At 38.3% G+C, this 19,912-nt stretch overlaps 1 protein-coding gene across 3 annotated transcripts in view; it reads left to right on the forward strand.

Annotated features, from left to right (window-relative positions):
* The window catches only part of DOCK8 (dedicator of cytokinesis 8), a 94,089-nt gene that overhangs the window by 16,373 nt on the left and 57,804 nt on the right, over positions 1–19,912 (forward strand). Inside the window, exons 1-14 of one of the 3 annotated variants that reach the window (XM_038170769.2) lie at positions 309–352; positions 629–731; positions 4,888–5,063; positions 7,926–7,997; positions 12,967–13,090; positions 13,634–13,846; positions 14,370–14,455; positions 15,080–15,146; positions 15,513–15,662; positions 16,296–16,376; positions 17,166–17,325; positions 17,937–18,076; positions 18,309–18,402; positions 19,322–19,484. In XM_038170769.2, the coding sequence (XP_038026697.1) occupies positions 4,936–5,063; positions 7,926–7,997; positions 12,967–13,090; positions 13,634–13,846; positions 14,370–14,455; positions 15,080–15,146; positions 15,513–15,662; positions 16,296–16,376; positions 17,166–17,325; positions 17,937–18,076; positions 18,309–18,402; positions 19,322–19,484 (1,478 nt within the window). In that variant the 5' untranslated portion in view covers positions 309–352; positions 629–731; positions 4,888–4,935. Of the gene's footprint in view, positions 1–308; positions 353–628; positions 732–1,610; positions 1,771–4,887; positions 5,064–7,925; positions 7,998–12,966; positions 13,091–13,633; positions 13,847–14,369; positions 14,456–15,079; positions 15,147–15,512; positions 15,663–16,295; positions 16,377–17,165; positions 17,326–17,936; positions 18,077–18,308; positions 18,403–19,321; positions 19,485–19,912 lie in introns of those variants that run through there. The other 2 variants (XM_038170767.2, XM_038170768.2) reach the window with 2 other exon arrangements.

Below are 19,912 nucleotides of genomic sequence, written 5' to 3' on the forward strand. Positions count from 1 at the left end.
AACTCAGGACTGGCCTTTTTGTTCCCATTGAAATCAATTAATTACCACTTAAGTCGTCTTTTCCTCAAATGTTCAGCTGTCACAGTTCAGACTGTATTTTAAAATCATACTTGGGTTTCTCTTGTGTTGTTCAGAACAGACGACACTATTAGAATAAATCTATGCTTACACTGTTCAATGAGCAGTCCTACTTTAATTTTATCCATTGGTGAGTTACTAGCTCATTAAAATATATTCCTCTCTGATGTTCATTCTTCTTTCTTTGCTCTGTTATTCTCTAATTCTTTTTTACAGAAACAAATCTGCAGGTATCACTGCCACAGGTTGCAGTCATACTTCACTTAAGGGCAAGGTAATTCTTTCTTGCTTAATCCTTCCCAGTTGCAAGGATACATAATGATATAAATGTGTTGAAAGAGTGTCAGAATATTAATTACTTAGGACTGCAAATGTTGATGTTTTTGGTTTTTTTTGAGATTTGTGGGAATTACAAAATAAGAGGTGTCTAGGACATACTCAAAAGATGTTTCCAAACATTGGGACATGAGGCTAGATTGGATGAGGTGTAGGATTTGACATATGTGTGTATATAACTGTAATTATAGGGGTTTTCTCTGCTTAATTAAAGGTACTCCTCTGCAGAAATAAGAAAGCAATTTACTCTCCAACCAGGCTTTGCACAGTTCTGTCAACGAAGTTTAAGCACACCTGGCTTTTCTACTCTTCATCTGGTAAGTTCTGGGTTTGTCTTCTATGTGCAAGTTTGTAATCTGAAGCCATCTTTATTTCACCTGTCTTCTGCCTCAAGCTGTTAAAAATGCTCCCCGGAAAGTTGAGGGTATTACACACTTAAAAGAACTAGGAATGGTCCTTGGAGCCTGAAATAGACAGTCGTTCTGCATACTACTGAGAATCAAAGTTAAATAGTGTTGGAATATATAACGGCTTTACCTTGTCTTGCCAGAAATGTTCAACTCCACAACCAAGTAAACACATTGTGTGGTGGCCACAGATGTTTTGCAAAAGGAGATCAACAAGAAAAAATTAAAAAAGAAAGGTGGAGGCTCAGCTAGCATGGCTTATTTCACAGTTCCCAGAGCTAGCAGCAGAGACAGCATGCCAGCCTGCCTTTCAGTGATGTTGAGTAAGCGTGCTAAGTGAGAAATGCCAAAGTGTGCCCTGATTGGTATAGACCTGAGTCAATGGTTATGTGGCTCCAAATTCAGTCTTCCACAGTTAATCCTCTTCCCCTCCCCCAAAATCAGACTATATGACATTGCCCTTATGAGAAAGGGAAAAAATACCAGATTTTCTTAATTGCCTTTCAGGAAGACGGGGATTCTGCAAACATGCTATGCCATTAAAAAAAAAAAAAAAAAAAAAAAAAAAAAAAAAAAAAAAGAGAGAGAGAGAAAGAGACTTTTTTTTTTTTTTTTTAATGAGACTCAATAAGTAGGAGTAGAAAAAGTGTCTATGCACCAGTGATTGTGGAAAAATGAAAAACACTAGATGTAAGCGTTTACTTCCTGTGTGTCAGGGCCTCTCGCCACTCCGCCACTGCTCACTTCCTTAATCTGAAATGCTGTGGTGTGCTTCAACTTGTTCGTTGTGGTTATTCTGACAGTGGAGGCTGGGTTCTCTTCTGCATGCATAAAGTTGCTTTTGCTCTTAAGAAACTCGGTAACATTTCATTTCCTGGGTATTGCACCGTAGCTGCCATTTTGTGCGCTGTCACAATCTCCATGCCTCTAGTCCATCCTCCTTAAAAAGGTATGTTTGTAGTAATGATTTGTGGCTTTTTTTTTTTTTTTTTGTCGTTGTAGTAGTAGTAGTAGTAGTAGAATGATTGTTTTGCACACTTCTGTGATGTGTGAATACCAGTGTAGGCTTCTGGATTGAAACAGTATCTCTCTTTGTTTCCTTTGATAATTTGCACAGTTAGGGAGACCATTACTGTCCACCCGTATTTACCTTTTCCACCATCTTTTCCATTTGTATCTCATTCACAATAGTCAAAAACACACAGTTCCATTAATTAAAGATTATTACTATCACTTCATCTAGAAAAAGTTACAAGACATAATGAATTGTGATGTATTTGACTTGTTGGAATGACAAAGTGTGGTATCTGAAAGGAAATGCAATGCTTAATTGAAAATTAGATTCCAATAAGCAACATTATTTTGCATGCAAAACACTACACTGCATCTTCAGCAACTGAAAGGACATAATATGTGTTTATATATATATATAATTTAAACTGCGTTTTGCTTTAATCTTTTGCAAATTATTTTTGTCCAGATTGCTAATACATATTTACGCATTAACACAGAATGTTTTACCTACTAGCAGGACAGTACAGTAAATGAGCTTCAAGGACTATTCAAGTCCTAGGACATTAATAGTCCTAGAACTATTAATGAAAAGTCAATAGCCAATAAAGATTCCTATTTACTCATAACTGTTGACCCAGTATACCCAGTCAGTGTTAGGTTTTCCTTTTGGGTAAGAAGAACAAAAAATGTTTTTCCAAAACTGGCTTCAGAGAATTCAATAGATCATTTAAATGTACAGGCAGATGGGCAAGTTCTGACACTTCGCTCATGTAGAGACCACTATAGTTTCCCTATAAAAGAGGAATATGTGTTTTTTGGGGGGGTGTGCTCAATGGTCTCCACAGCATCATTTGCCACATCTATTTTTAAAAAATGTTTAAAATTCTTTGCATTTCCTAGATGTTTTTAGAATATTTCTCCAAAATATGCTTCACTTTCTGTTATGTTTTTGGATTTTCATTAGCTGAATAAATTCCTTACTCAAGTTTCCAGAATGCTAATAAGCCTCCAATATTTGTAGTTATACCACTAACCATTTTTAACTCATCTCCTTATCTACAGTAACTGATGTGATGTGGCATGGTACGCGTGAGCCATTTTATTTCAGAGCTACCCAGACCTTTGTTACTGCTGTGCACCTTTGTACTTTTCATAAGTTGCAGAATTCTTCATTGTCCTGTTAAGATAAAATTCCTGGGTACAACACTGTCACTGAAAGAAGTAAATTCATACTCAGGTGAAAATCCAGCCAAATCCCATGAGAGTCTTCCATGAGTAGGTCTCAGTAATAATGAGAGAAAACTTCATCGTTTTGACCTGCAGACTTTATTTGTGGAGAAGAAGGTGGAAATGTAAAGAGAATAGCTTGAGTTTATACCATGGATGAGACAATTGTCACAGTAACATTGCATATAACGGCAGTATTGTTATCAGGGACATCAGGTGCCTTATTTTCCTCACACCCCACTAACAGAACCATAGAGATAGATTATCTTATCAAGTTTCAGACTAACTATAGTTGGAAGCTTCAGAAAGCCATTGTGTGAAGTGTGTTTGCATTAGCTGGTGCTATAGAGTTGTATATACTTGTTCTTCACAGTCAAGGATGATTAGATATCTATTTTTTGGCTAAAATTCTTCCTCCCAGTAAATAAGGTATTTCAGTGCTATTGTTTTAATGCTCTAACTATATTTCATTGATATTACTGCATTTAGGTATCCATGGCCTTTCTGGAACTCACAAAACATAAACCAGAGTTTTCTAAATCTGTACTTTTTAGAACTCTTATTTACTTGTCAAGACGGTCAATAATATGAGATGCTGGTCTCTGCACACAACTAGACAGATATTTTATTTTCTAAACATATACAATCTATTTTTATTGACCATATAGAAAGTGAAAATAAATGTCATTTTTATATACAAATGGAAAAATATATCAACAGTAATATATGAAGTTACATTTATGTGTAACAATTCTAGATATGATATCAAACAATGTTTACTGCTTCTGTTTTTGAGACTAACCAAATAAAAAGAGCCAGACAGTTTCACAGCATGTACAAGTGGCAGAGCTTCCACTTTTTGAACTTTGTTGTGGATTGAATGTTCTGTGTAAGAATGACTGATAAAATAAAATCAAATACTTCTGTTCTCTATCAAGGTGCAATGCCACATGCCATAGAAATGGTGGTTATCTAAGGTTTGTAATAATTACTTTAGTAGTTCTATATAATATATTGTATAGTTATTTTACTAACTGTTGAAAAATCCAATAAAATTAAAACTCAAGTAAAATTAAAATCCCAAACAATTTAAAACCAACAACATTCGGAGAAGGAAAATAATTTCTTCCTATTTTGGGTAAATCTTGCCCTCAACTTTGGAGCTGTAAGCACATAGCATTTCTAATAGCCGGTACCCTTCAGGCACAACACCCCAGTTGAGAGGCATCTTAGTGATGGCAGCCATGGTGCTGTCATTTAGCTTGGAGTAACCCACCAGACTTACTGCCTTAGTCTTGTTATTTCTAGTGCCTTTCATCACACGTGGCTCAGTCCATTGGCAACTCCCTGCCAGCTGACCACTGTCATGTTGGTTGCCTTGCCCTTATTTCCTACTTTCTGCTGCTAGTTCTATCACTCTGATGAACACCACAGACTGGACAAGAGGGACCGGGTATACTTCACAGGAATCCAGCAGAGTACATCTGTGGGCATCCAGAATGTACTTCAGACAGCACTACTCCTACCAACATCTGTGAAAGCTTAAAAAGAAAAATAGGTGCAAATATGAATTTAGCTGTTTTTTTTGATCATTTGTTTTTGTTTTACATTAAAACTTTTATTTCTTTGTTTTCTTTTCTTTTATAGCTACATGTTTTGTTAGCAACTTTTCCCTGCATTCAATGCAATGGCACACTACATTAGGCAAGATAGCTCTTATTTTTAACAAAAATGGGACAATGACAAGAATTAAATAAGGAAGCCCAAGTTACACTATTATGAATACCTCTGTTACTAAAACAAAGTTATTTGTTTCTTTCTTTAGCCTTCCTTTTATGACGCAGTAGACCCACTAGACTTTGAAGGCTTCCTAATGATGCAGCTGAACAACTTGGACTCAGAACTGGCACATGAACTTGGTGATTTTCCTGAAGATGACTTGGACGTTGTCTTTACACCCAAAGAGTGCAGGACTTTACAACCTTCTATGCCAGAAGATGGGTAAGGAGACTTTGTCTCTCTCTGAAATGCTGCAGGTTTAAAAATAGGTTTGAGCATAAAGATATTGGTCCAGACACCTCACTCTGCTATCCGTCCAGCCATCATGTACATGCTCAGCTTTAAACATCTGAACTTTGTCATTGATTCTGTTCGGCCTGTTGTCACAGTTAAAGTTATGCAAGAACTCACACAACTTCCTGCTCTGGCTGGTAGCTGCAGATAGGAGGTAGGGGTAGACCAGGACAAAGAGGGAAGAAGGGCAGGAGGCTAGGATGAAAAACAATTCTATAGCTGTGACTCTTGGAGGTGGAGGTTGATTTTGATCATGTAGTAACCATAGGACCAAGCTTTTTTTTCCCCTTTTTTTCTTTCCCAAAAGCTACATGTTACATGGCATTGATCAGATCACTAAGCATCTTTTTCTCAGTATCTTCCTTGCTTAATATTCAGAAAGTTTGGGGGAAGAAAAAAAAAAAAAAAAAACATCAATTTCTAGTGTAGAAGTCAATTCTGGGCCCAGGTATATATCATTGAAATAATTAGGAAGCTTTACACTATTTTCAATGGTTTTTAAATTATAATAGTTAGCATGAGTTGATACTGGTACTTATCTATCCTGGAAATACTAATGTTGGTTTGATAAACAAGGAAGATATGAGCAAAAGAATTTTTCAGAATGAGAAAAAGCACTGTGTTGGAGAATATTCTTGTGTGGTTTAGGAGAGTCCTGTGCACTGTATGCAAAATACTCTCCATGGATTGTATGGCTGTAAATGTTACCCTTTAGTAGAACCACAAAGGTGTAGCAAGGTTTGCAAGCAGCAAGAGCCAGATAAACCTGAACTCAGCACCAGTTTAGCCCCAAGCTGTTGTGTTTGCAAAGATGGCTAACTGTGTAGGAGTGTTTGGGACACAGCTTGGCTCCTCTGCTGTGCTGAACCTGAGTGCTGAAGGCATGAACAGGCTTAGCTTACAGTGTCCTGGCTCAGGGCAGACATGCATCCCCCTCTGCTCCTGCGTGGGATGTAACAGCCTGTCCTAATTTATACCATCTATCTGTATGAGTTAGAGCCCTATACTACAACCGTATCCCTTCATTGCTTTCTGCTCAGCACACCAAACGTGATGAGGCTAAGTGGGACTGACAATTCAGGTGACTTTCACTGTCTGTGGACTAGCTGAGTCCCCCTAGGTAGGTTCTCAGCCTGAAAATTCCTTCCCGGCCTAATCTAACTCTCAGGAAGCTCAGAAGAGCAAAGGTGGTAGAGAAGATGCCACACTAATCATGCAGACCCTGAGAGCTCTTTGAATCATAAAGATCCTATGAGATTTTGTAAAATTTGCACAAAATGTGATTTTGACTTAAAGTTGCACATGAAGTCACTCATAGAAAATGTTCTACACTTTCTTATGAACTCTTGTTTTCTTGTAGCTGGGGAAAGAGAATAGATATCAAAAGACAATATTTTGATGCTTGGAGTTCACATTCAGTATATAAATACACTACTAATAAGACAGGAAGACAGGATGAAAATAGTAAAAAAATATGCAACTTAAGTTTATTGTTATTCACAACAAGTGAGTAAGTGAAATTATTGTTATTAGCAACTCAAGTTGTTATTCAACTTGATTTTAAAGGAAAAAATGATTCCCATACACACACATTTCCAGGACCGTCTCCCAGTATAACTGTTATTTAAAACAGCAGTTATTTTTTCCCACCACAGTGGTATTAAAAGACACTTAAAGGCATCTGTGGCATATCTTGGGGAGACAGTAGCAACAAAATTGTATTCAGCCGACTTTTTTATACAACAGCACCCTGCTTAGCCATTTACACTGCCACTATGGATATTAACACCACATGGAAAATCCCAGTCAAGGATGCACGGCATGTTAGGGAGGTGAGCGCTTGGGAAGGGCATACACTGGAAATCTGCGTGCAGGCAATGCAGCTTTTGGTACCTTCCTGTGCCGAAAGCAGGAAGCAGACACCACCAACCAGATGAGGTTACCCTCATCTGTGCAGGCTGCTGACAAAAGCATGTCCTTCTGATGCAGGAAGTCAACACGTGCTGCCTCAGCGCACTCGTGGCACGGGGTGGTCTCAACCCCGATCGGTTGTTACCCAGCCTGGGCTGCAAATCTGTTTGAGCACTGCGTGGAAAGTGCTAACATTCAATTTTGGTACAGGTCACTAACTTTCTTCAGAATAGAGGTGGGGTAATTGTGCAACAACATCATGATAGCACATTCATGACCACTAACATTGACTATAGCTTATAATATTTCAGTGCCAATAGGTATCCAGCCTCTCAGGCAGCACTGACAACTTTCTACATTAGATGAGACATTTCAGAATCACAAAATTGTGAAGTATTTTCATATCTCACATGTGGGGTTTTTTTGAGCTGTCTGATTAAATACTTAAGGTCCATTTCTGAAATTTTCTCCATTTCTATGAGAAAGAAAGTTATACCGAAGTCTTACAAAGAGACTATGTATTTGCAAGAGTACAGGAGCTGAGGCCTCTGGAAAAATATCTCTATTGGAAAAACACAAAGATGGGTACCTGGTACACTATTTTATTTTGCAGTACTTTATACCAACACCAGTCTTACATTCATGGCAAGTGGTTATCTCTGTTTGTTAATTTATAAACACAGCAAACAAAACCTGCATAAGGTACTTATACAGTACACATATTCTTTAAAACTCAAACAATAGCTTAGCAATAAATAAGCATACAGGAGAGAACTAATAGTGAGGCCTTTATCTGAACAGCATGTTTAGATAAATTTCTCTGTCCTTAAGGCATGACCTAGTTACTAATATATTTACCATGTGTTGCTTTTTCCACAGGGTTGAACTGGATTCACATGTCAGAGATTGTGTTCAGACATATATCCGGGACTGGCTGATTGTGAATAGAAAGTAAGCTACCTACAAGTAAATGAAGTAGAAAACATTTTGCATCCTATTTGACAGAGAGAAGATGCATGTTGTTAGTAATTTTAAAAAAATAATTTGAATCAGAACTGACTTCTCAGTCATTTTACTCTACTGTTTTGTTTGAGCCGATGGGATAAATAATTTTGTACCTGTTTCCTATATTCAGGTTCTCTAGGAATTAATCGGGAAGTAATTCACATCACGTGTCTGTAATGATGATTTATCTAAATAAGGATTAATTCAGGATACATTCATTGCGCTTCCTTTCATTCTCAGGAGCCAATTAATTGGCAAGTGTAACATACTTGGTGGAACATGATCTTCAGAAAAACAAAGCTTAGTTCTTGAATGCCTGGTAATTAAAATTTCTGTGTCATAAATTCATTAACAAATTACAAATGAACCAATTCAAATATATTCTAATTTTATTCCTCAACCATGTGGCCCAAGTGGGTGTCAGGTCGATCCCTTGCTTTCAGAATACCTTTCTAATCTGATTCATCTCCATTTTAATGCAGTATCTTAGTAGTAAGTAGTAGTAGCTGTTACTACAGTTGTCCTAAAACTTCACTCATCTAAAACTTGCAGTCATTTTCCAGGTCCCAGCCTAAACATTTTGATAGCCATGTGTGCCTCTTCTTCGTAGGCCAATGTTACGCCATTTCTTCTCTCCTTACTCTTTCACCTCTTTGCACACTGAGGGACAGCAATCATATCCTGCCCCAGCTTTCAAACTGGTGGGCTAAACAAGCCAAGCTCTTTTAATCTCTTCTCCTACTGTAATAGCTTCGGTGTCTACTCAGTGTTTATGTGGTGAGTAGTTGATCTTTCATCGTGACCTCTTATCCCTTCTTTTCTTATCCCTTCTTTTTCTCCTTTTATTTGATTTTTGATTTTTTTTTTTTTAAGGTTTTGTGCATTTATGCAAGGACCATTGCAGTTTAAGTTTTGTCAGTTTTCACTCTACCCATTCATACCAGGCTTTTAATATACAGCTGTTAGCTGTCTAGTCTTCAGTCTTTTCAGGCTCTTTGATTACTACTGTACACTATTTACTTTGTACAGTTTGGGGCACCAGAATACAAAAAGGACATTAAACTATTAGTGAGCATCCAATGGAGTGCTATGAAGATAGTGTAGGGACTAGAGGACAAGATGTATGAGGGGCAGCTGAGGCCCCTTGGTTTGCTCAGCCCCGAGCAGAGCAGGCTGAGGGGAGGCCTCATGGCGGCCTGCAGCTCCCTCACGAGGGGAGCGGAGGGGCAGGTGCTGAGCTCTGCTCTCTGGGGACAGCGACAGGACCCGAGGGAACGGCATGGAGCTGGGACAGGGGAGGGTCAGGCTGGGGGTTAGGGAGAGGGTCTGCACCCAGAGGGTGGTCAGGCACTGGTACTGCTGGAGTTCAAGAAAGATTTGGACAACACTCTCAGACGTGGTCAGATTGTTGGGTGGTCCTGTGTGGAGCCAGGAGTTGGACCTAATGATCCTTGTGGGTCCCTTCCAAATCAGAGTATTCTATGATTCTATATATAAAGTTTTTGTAATTATGTTTTGCAAATGCTATAGATTTCCTGAAGATCCACAGCTTCCAAAACTTTCTGAATTTCTTGTCAGAAAACAGGAGATTTAAAGAATCACCTTAAGCAGAAACAGGACAGATTTCTGCTCATGGCTAAATTTTCAGATGCTACCAGAACATGCCCCTGCACGGAAAATGCTATCATTTTATTAAAGGTCAAAACTATACACTGTACAATTGACAGTGCAAGGAAAGCACATTTCCCATTTTTATTACATTTGTTGCTAAAATAACCAGTCTGCATTAATTTGGATTTATGCTAACTTCCTATTTCATAACACTAAAAGGAAGGAGAACAGGGATAAATATGTGTGGACTATCTCTTTCCTCTACATGCCCTGAAAACTCTACATGATTTGATTTCTAGTGGTGTGTGAAAAGGAAGTGTAGTCCTAGTACCAAAAAAAAAAAAAAAAAAAAAAAAATCATGGGCTTTCCTGGCAGAGATTTCTATTTTACACAGAATCTAGTGAAGGATTTCTGCATTTTGGGTCAGTGTAATTCAACACAGAGAATTGGATCTATGCATTACAGGATTTTATTTTATTTTATTTTATTTTATTTTATTTTATTTTATTTTATTTTATTTTATTTTATTTTATTTTATTTTATTTTATTATTTTATTTTATTTTATTTTATTTTATTTTATTATGTCCTGTGCCATCCTTGTCCTGTCCTGTCCTCCTCTCTTTTTTTTTCTTCTCTTATCTGTTATTTATTTAATAATTAATTATTTATTTAATATTTATTTAATTTCATTCAATTTCACATGTTAAATATGAAGGGAACTTTCAGCACATGCTTGCTGTGCAGGGGAGCCCATCCCCAGATTCTTGGGGTTGTGGTGTGGCAGTGGAGCTCTCCTCCTTCTCCAGCAGCCCCTCCTGTTCAGTTCCTCAGAAAGACCTTTCTGGGGCTCCAGTTTTCTGCAGCACTTCCTGTTCACCTCCTCATGTGCTCATACCCTCCCTCTTCCTGAGGAGCAATGTGGCATATTTGCTGTCCTTGTGGTGTGCCCAGTCACCCAGCTACTTGTTTTACTAATGAGGGGGTATGTCAACAACCATGCATTGTGGATGATCTCCCGCTGGCCGTACAGAATTTGCATTGTTCAGTTTTGCCACCTGTGTGGGGAGGGAGCAGCTTCCGAGAGCTGTGAGGAGACTTCCTCCAGGGCTGCTTATGAAATTGGTTCAGTTCTCAGAAGTGCTCTACAGTGAGTCACCAGAAAGAAGCTGGTTGGTTTTGCAGCCTCACTACATACACCGTGCAGAGCACGTTGCTTGTGCTTTCACACAGCGCAGCTCTGAGTGCACTGTAAAGAGCCAGCATTGTCTCTGCACACAAATAGGAACTGAGCAGTCAAGTACATGCAGCGAACAATAAATAGCACATGGCTATTTTTGCTCTTATGTGTGCATGCACAAATGTGAATGAAGCCAGAGAAGTACACACACATGAAAAGACTTTTGGGGTGTTTTATTTTTTCACTGTTTCAGGTGAGGCAAATTTGAATTCAGACACTTTACTAAGTCTGAGCCCTCAAAAGCTGACCTTTGAAGGCTAACAAAGTAAACAAATAAAAACTGCAAAGAACAAGATAACATAAAAGATGCTTCAGTGCTGGGAAAACCAGTGGTTGCTATTGGGAGTCTAATGGTATGCTGGGGCACTATTCTGAACAGGTATGAGGAGGCAAAGAAGATAAGGGAGGAGAAAGTACTCATAGAAACCTTTCCACTGTATTGAAAAAGTCCGAAAAGGATGTGGTTGTCAACCTGAGAGATAAAGATTCATAGGACAGGGAACTGAACTTACGGTCTGGAGAGCTGTGGATGATAGAAATGTGTGTGTGGCTTTCATCCATTTCTGGATGGGAAAGTTAAAGGCAGAAGAGTTAGAGACAGAAGAGGCAGAAGAGTGGGTGGCACAAGGAGCAAAGACTGAGGAGGTCTCATGGTCCTCGTGCCTCTGAGCAGAGGGACATATGCAATAGGGGCTAGGTGCAGCTGAGGGGTCTTTGTGGTTGTACTGTGTTGGTACTGCATTAACTTTCCCTGCAGCAGCCCATACAGTGCTGTGCTCTGCACCTGTAGCTAGAAGAGCACTGGTATCACACCAGTGTTGTGTCTCTTGTTGAGCAGCACTGGCATAGCACCCAGACCCCCTGCAAACCCCCCAGAGCCAGCAGGGAGTGGGCAAGGGGTGAGAAGGGGACATCATGAGGGCAGCTGACCTAAACCAACCAAAGGGATATTCCTTATCTTGTGGTGTCACACTAAAATAAAAGGTGGGAACGGGGAAGAAGAGAGGGAGGCTGACATGATATCTGTCCTCCCAAACAACTGCTACATGTATTGAGGTCCTGCTTCTCAGGACATGACTAAATATCCTTTAATTTACTTATCTTTATTTCAGCTAGTGAGTATTTGGGTTGTTTTTGGTTTTGGTTTCCTCATCATATTTTCTCCTGCACTCCTTCCTTTGAGGGGGGGTGACTGAAAGAGCAGTGTGGTGCAGTTTGTTTTGCCATCAGTCTGATTTTGGTATAGGCCAAGGTGAGGTGAGTTCCTGTGCCTGTTGATTTCTCCCTTCAGTTGTCCTTTATTTCTTTTCCTTGTCCTGCTTTTAGAATTCAACCATTAATGTGAACATGTCTGTTAAAAACAGAGTTTGCCTCCTGGTGAGTTGTAATTGCTATGATCCTTTTAAAAATAAGTAAAATAAATGATTTTACAAGAACACTTTTGGGGAAGGGCATCTTTAGTATAGCTTGTGCCTCACAGGGAATGTATGATCTCAGGTAAGCAAATCTCTGCATTTATCGTTGGATTGACACTAGAGGTAGTGAAAAATAAATCAACAAAACCTCTTATGGATGCTAAGGTGTCTCTAACTTGTGTTGAATTTCTGTCTTTCATTCTGCATGATTAATGGAGTTCCAAAATAAGGTAATAACCAAGGAGAGATGAGGTTATCTCTTTTATGACTTCAGTTTTCATTTGCAGTGACCTGGTAAAATTCAAATGATTAAAATTAATAAGCGTAAGACGATATAATTCAGTTGCTCTCAAAATATAATAAAAAAAATTGTCTCCCTGGTCAATAATTACATATTGTGACATCTTTATGAAAATACTGAGATATTTAGATGTTGCTTTTTGAGCGCTATGGAAAGGAAAATGAACAGAGCAGGATACTGTAACTAAGGAGACTGATTCCAAAAATGCCACTACAGAATTTAGCAGATTGTTTAAAAGGAATAAATAGTTTTATATACTTAATTTGCTTAATTGCTTAATTTGTGGTTTTTCTTTTTCTGTTTTATTTTCCTTTAATTCATTCTTTGCTCCATCCTGACATCCTGAAAGGAACCAAGGGAATTCAGATACTTGTAATCTGAAAAATAAGGGATCCCGAAAAGATTTTCACAAGCGTCTTCAGAAGCAAACATTTGAATCAGAAACTTTGGACTCTGGTGAAGCAACCTTTCAGGTATCTTTTCTTTTCTCTGGGAAAAGTTATTCGATATAGTAGCTTCCTTCAAAAGAAGCCAAGGTGCAGCATACTGGGATCTCTGTAGCAGGTGGCTTTTCTTTATGAGGAGTTTCCGTAACCGTTGTTTGTAGAACATGGAGGTATGAGTGCTGGGGCTGGTGTGGCTGTGTAACTCCCCCTGCCACCCCCTGATAGGGAAGTGTGAGCAACAAAGTAGGCTATGCACTGTTGGAGGTCCCCCAGCCTGCTTGTTCTCAATGTGGATGTAGTCAGGCCCAGAGACCTGAAGAACTGCAATGGCTCACAGCCTCAGCTTGCTCTGCTTTGACTTCAGCAATGTCCACCTAGAAAACTGGAGGTGTGCTGCCCTTTTCTTTGTTCCCCTGCATGCGGAGAAGCACAAAGTGGAGGATAGTACTTGCCATCATCTCCCACTTGCTGGGCCTCCTGGTAGAGGTGAAAGATAGTCAAGAGAAACCTCACAAAGTCCAAGCCACATTGGGCTGTAAGAGGTTTTGCTGTGCCTTCATTTTCCAACAGACGGGGCCCAGACACGTGCCCACGCTCCCTGAGGACACCTCCAGGACTGCCCCGGCCTCCTGTGACTTTGACCTGCGCAGCCTGCAGCCCGATCCCCGCCTGGAGAACCTGCTGCGGCATGTCAGCGCTGAGGAGTTTGAGAGGCAGAACGAGGAAGCCCGGCGAACCAACAGGCATGCTGAGCTCCTTGCCCTCTACCCGTCCGTGGATGAGGTGAGCTCGGAGGACTTCCCATGCACAAGCTGTGCTTTGCTGGGATGGGGCGTTCCTGGCGTGTTGATGGACGTCTGCTCCACATTCAAACATGGGGCTCCTGGCCTGGATCTCTGCCTCTTCTGCTTTTGCATGTCAAGCTTGGGTAATGACACAGTGAAGGGACACCACCATGGGCTCCACAAGCTATTTTGTATGTGCATTCAAGAGTTTGTACCAGACTCATGGTGTTGCCTGAGGCCTTGCTACTCTCATTTAGTGTGGGTCAAGCCACATTCTGTTAAAATATCTGTGTCAGAACAAGCAACACATGCCTGGGAAACACACCAGATGACAGTCAGAAGTGTAGATGTTTGGGAATATATATCAATTTTCTTTCTGGCTGAAGAGGTGAAATGGTTGCTGAGTGAGGGAACGTTGTTTTGTAGCAGCAGCCAAGTTACATCACATAAAGCTGTTATGTAAGCATGTAAATTTACAATTACTTTAACAGTATATGAATAGAATAACTGTTTAATGATAGGAAGATGCAGTGGAGATACGACCAGTGCCAGATCGCCCAAAGGAACACCTGGGTAACAGGATTTTGGTAAAGCTGCAGTCTCTGAAGTAAGTATCCTTACATGCTCCAGTTCTGGCAGGCCTCAGTTACAGCTCTCATTTAGTTTCTTAATTTATTTGATTATATTGCTACAGACATGTTACACTGCATGTTCCCTGTTCAACAAGCATTTACATGCTTGCTTGTTCTTGCCATGGTGTAATTTTGGCAGAAAACTGTTTCTATCTATATTTACAGAAGTCTTTATATTGTCATGGTGAAAAGGATTTGGAGATGATGCCAGTTATATATTTTGAGTAAAACTGGATTGGTCTCTGTACATGCTAGTGGACTTGATAAATAGAAAAAAAAAATCAAGAATGGTATGATCATCTTAACTGATATCTGACACCAGAGTTTTCAGACCCATTTAGAAAATACATTGACAGCAGTTTACTCCTTTTTTTTTTTTCCCCTCTTCAAATCATCTAATGAAAGGCACTATTTAAAAAAAAAAAATCCTCCAGATTTTGGGAGAGCCAGACTCTGAAACTAAATATTTTTCCTCACTTCCTAATGGAAATACCAGTGAAAATATATCCCTCCCCCCCCCCCCCCCCCCTTTTTTTTTTGTTATGCAGAGTCTTAGGAGTACAATATTAATGAGTGTACTGTGTGTCTTTCCTTAACAGGTTTGATATAGAGATTGAACCTTTGTTTGCATGCATAGCTCTCTATGATATAAAAGAAAGAAAAAAGGTAAGTATGCACTACAGCTTAAAAAAGGAATGGAATAATAATTGTTTATTCATTTACTTTTTTCAGATTAATTTCATTATTGTTTGAAAATTCTAGGATGTTTATCTTGTTTTCTGTTTCTTTTTTTAAATTGGCTTGGATTTTACCTCTTATTTATATCTTTTAACTCTAAAAGCTATTTAGAATAGCTTACAAAAAGTACACAACTTTTGCACACGTGCAGCCTGATCCAGGTTTCTTTGTATTCAAACTACCACATTTGCAATTGTTTATTCTGTAGTTCCAGTTACTTCTTTTGACTTACATTAAAACAAAATTCAATGCATTTCAATTTTGCAATACATTTTAAATCTTTTTCTTTTCAAGATCTCTGAAAATTTTCACTGTGACCTGAACCCTGATTCATTAAGAGGATTCTTGCGTTCTCATACACCCTCCATTGACCTGTCTACTCAGGCAAGATCAGCAGTATTTTCTGTCACTTATCCCTCATCGGATATATACCTAGTAATAAAGGTATGTTACAGTGCTACCTCAACAACATGCTTCCTGTTCGCAGCCGTGCCTGTTGTCTGAGTTTGTGGAGTTGACAAATAGTTAACAAACATAAGTTTCCCATGGTTGACATGAGATATTCTGATAATTTTTAATCATACAGGTGTATGTATATCTCACTCCCAAGCTAAGAAGTTATATCAATACTCTGTGTTCCAGTTCTAGTAGGTAGAGTTTCCTCTCTTTGTTAGGAAAATTTAAAGTAAAGTGAAATAAGTCATTTTTAATTTTGAATAATATTGGGGGGTGAGGGGAAGAAGGGCCTTTGGTTTAGTACACTTTGCATTGTTTTGTATGTTTAAGTCTGAAACTAAGTTAGCCTGAACCATTTCATTTGGAATGTGTTAATTTTCTTGATTTCAGTGAAAACTCAGTCGTACTTGATGGACAGTGTTGTCACATACAGGTTTTCTGCTTTATAACTAAACAGATGGAAAACTGGGAGGAGTTTTATTGTACATTAGTCCATAAAGACTGCTTTAAGAGTTGTGTACTGTAAATTTAGGCTGGCTCTTTTGTATTGCTAGAGAAGCAATGTATTAATTATGGTGACATTTTTCCTTTCTGAGTGACTTATTTTATTGTTATATGTAGATAGAAAAAGTACTTCAGCAAGGAGAAATTGGAGACTGTGCAGAACCCTACATGGTTCTTAAAGAAAGTGAAGCTGGCAAGGTAAGTCAACAACCATGAAGAATGTTTAGATCAAAAAATGCACACACATGGAATTGGACAGAATCCAAAGAACAGAACAATGGGAAGGAAGTCAGTTGGTGCATCCATGGGACAAGCAATTTGGTGTCATTGATTGACATAAAGAAGTCAGGAGAAGACAAGACACAAAGAAGACTTTGCTTCCTGGGCACTTTGAAAATCTGTACTGATTCCGAAGTCTTGAGCCACAAAGCAGTTAGGGATTTACAAAAGAGATGACAATGCAAAATGGAGTTAGCACAAATATTTGTACCTCAGAGACAAGCTGTTAATTTAGATAGACAACTAACCTGTTGTGGTGTGTGCATGACCATTTCATTGCTGACACCACTAGATAGCGTGAGTTTTATTCAGGGAATGCATGGTTGTTTACCTCCCTGGAGCAGGCTGATAGTGTTTCCTAGAATCCCACCACATCTCTCACCTTTTAGATATCACTTTCAATAGAATATTGTCTGTGTATCTGTTGAAGGAACTAAACCTTCTAACATTTTATTGTGCTTGCTCATGATGGACATAAGGGTCACTGCAAAAAGATCTGCATACTCATTTTTTATAATAAAAATGAACTCGTTAAAAGAAATGGGAAGTGAATTACAAATTAAAACAGCTATGATCCTGGCAGTAACGTAACAAGAAAATGCAAGAAATAAGAGTGCAATTTACTAAATCTCTAAATTATTTTTTTTCTCCTAACTGAGTTAAACTAACTGATTGCTTTTAACACATTCATTATTTTCTTTGTCTTAGACAAAAGAAAAGATTGAAAAACTGAAAGCACAAGCTGAATCCTTCTGTCAGCGGCTGGGGAAATACAGAATGCCGTTTGCCTGGATTCCCATAAGCCTAACGAATTTCTTCAATGTTTCCACACTTGAACGAGAAATACCTGAGACTGAAGGTTTAAACGGTAGTCATCTAAGTTTTCTAACTAACACAAAGCAGCTCTTAGGTGGTTTTGTGCATAGAAAACAATGTCATTCACTCTGGCCTCAAGAATGACTGGCAGATTCAAGTTCATACCTTCTCAGCCTTCAAGTACAATTTAATATTCTCACTATTTCATCTCTGCTTATGTATCTTTATGTATTCTAAATATTCTTCCATGTTTTAGAGTCAATTTTGTTTGAACGCTGGCTTTGTAATAGGGAAAGTGTCTTTACTACATGGAGTCCATTTGCAATACATAGGAATCAAAATACATGGTTTCTGGAGTGTACAAGTGATGTTTTTAAGTTGCACCCAACATTGACCAAAGAGGGTTATAAAACCCATTAAGTAAAAATTTAAATAAGCTTGTGCACTGCAGCAGAAATAATGTCACACTAGGTGTGTCCCGGCTTTCCATTATGTCACATAGTTTGAAATAACGAGTAGTGGGAAATGCAGACAAAAGGTAGTAGGTACTGTTCTCTGTCCTCTGATGTTACCAGGAACTTCTGTATTTCTAGTGTATCCTTATAGTCTTCATAGAGAAACAATACAAAGCAAGCTGGTATTTTATTTAATTTCCTTTTGAAGGGAAAGGATCAACTAGTGACAAGAAGGCAACACTGCTACAGGCAAGAAGACTTTCTGAGAGAAGTCTCAGCTCCGAGGACAATTATCCAGCATCAAACTTCAAAACAATCTCTCTGACGCTCAGCACCTTCTTTAAACAGGTACAAGAGGCTCTTTATTTCTGATTGCCTAGGACATATTTCATATGTGTCATGTGAGCTGTGTTGGGAAAAATTACCCAGTGATTTTAGTGGGGGTACAGAGGATAATTGCTGTGGAGTTGGCAGTGGCCCACCTGCTTTGGATGCCTCAAGGTTGTGTTTTACTCAGAAATTTTTCTCAGTGTCATGGAGTATTGGTATAAGAATACTGATTTTTGTCTTTCTCCTGTAGGAAGGTGACAGGCTTAGTGATGAAGATCTGTTCAAATTTTTGGCTGATTTCAAAAGATCATCTTCCTTGCAGAGAAGAATTAAGACTTTACCAGGTATATAATTCATTTTGGATGGAATAGAATATACGTACTTTTCTCCTCTAAATTGCTCTATCAACTACAAGCCCAAAATATAATAATTTTTTTTTCTTTTTTTTTCTTTTTTTTTTTTTTAACTCTATAATATACTATTGTGGAACTCTCTGGGTTCCTCGGGTCCACATGAGTGGGTATGAAGATTCATATTTAGCCTGATACTCTCCAGTGATTTGCTTTCCTCCCTAATTATAGGTGTATTTACTGGATGCCTTTTATTATTATTCAAGCTGTTTGAAGACAGTGCTTTCAAAGGAGTTTTTCCCTGCAGTGTTTTTTAATGGGTCATATTTTACAGAAGGAGATTAAAATTTGTACATATTTCATCTTGTATTTGGGTCAGTGTTAGCTAACAAAGTAGAGATGTGAAGATAGAGTTTAGCTACATTGAAACACTTGACCAGCTGATTTTTACTTTTTACATAAATTATGGCTTAAACTCCTCTGGATTGTAGAGAAACCTAAGAAAACACGAACTGAGAGCAAAGCTTATTTTGCCTTTTTAGCTGACAGACAGAAATGCCAAGTCTGTGTTCCCCCAAAAGTGTTCACTTACCAAAATTTAAATTGAAGGCCTAGTTAATTTTTGTGTCAATGTTATCAGTAGTAATCATATAATTGCTGACCACAGCAAATATGTTGTTCCCATTGGGTGGTGTCTGCTTTGGCAGATATTAATCAAAGCAGAATCTTCATGGAGAGGAACAGAACTCTGCTAGACAGCACCTTTTTTCAGCTCCCTGTGTATCCTTTTACGTGCATGTTTTTATTGTTATGTAGGCCTCAAACCAAAGATCCAGTTCTTACTTCTGCTTACTTCTATGCTTTAGTTATTTTTGGTATTTTTTTTTTCTGAAATATTATGATTTCTTTAAAGGAACACTTAAACTGGAGATCTCCCCAGCTCCAGAAAACCTTGGCTATTGCCTAACACCAGAATTACTACCAGTGAAGCCATTTCCAGAAAACCGTAGTCGTCCTCACAAAGAGATTTTGGAATTCCCAATTAGAGAAGTGTATGTTCCCCATACCATTTATAGGTAAGATTATTTTTCTTTCATTCTTAAGATCCATTTGCAAAGATAATTGTGATTTATTTTTTCAGAAATATTTTTTAAATGCTTAAAACTATGTGTTATGCTGATGATTTGATATTGTTAGCCATTACAAATTCAGATACCTGCTGGATGTTCTATTTAGTTACGTAGTTACCTTGTCCCATGCAAAATATTTCTAAAATGTCCAAAAACCTAACAGCTTTCATTGACTCGACATACATATACATGTATATAAAGGACGTATATATATTGACATAGATATTACGTATATATAATTGATACGCACATATATATATTTGACATATTTTATACATATAAAATATGTTTTAATATATATAATCATCTTTCCTTTTGTGTGTTTATTTCTATTACCATTATTTTTAATATTTATAGTTTTCATAGATATTTGT

This window comes from Anas platyrhynchos, chromosome Z (assembly GCF_047663525.1).
Source record: "Anas platyrhynchos isolate ZD024472 breed Pekin duck chromosome Z, IASCAAS_PekinDuck_T2T, whole genome shotgun sequence".
In the NCBI taxonomy this organism is placed as follows: Eukaryota; Metazoa; Chordata; class Aves; order Anseriformes; family Anatidae; genus Anas; species Anas platyrhynchos.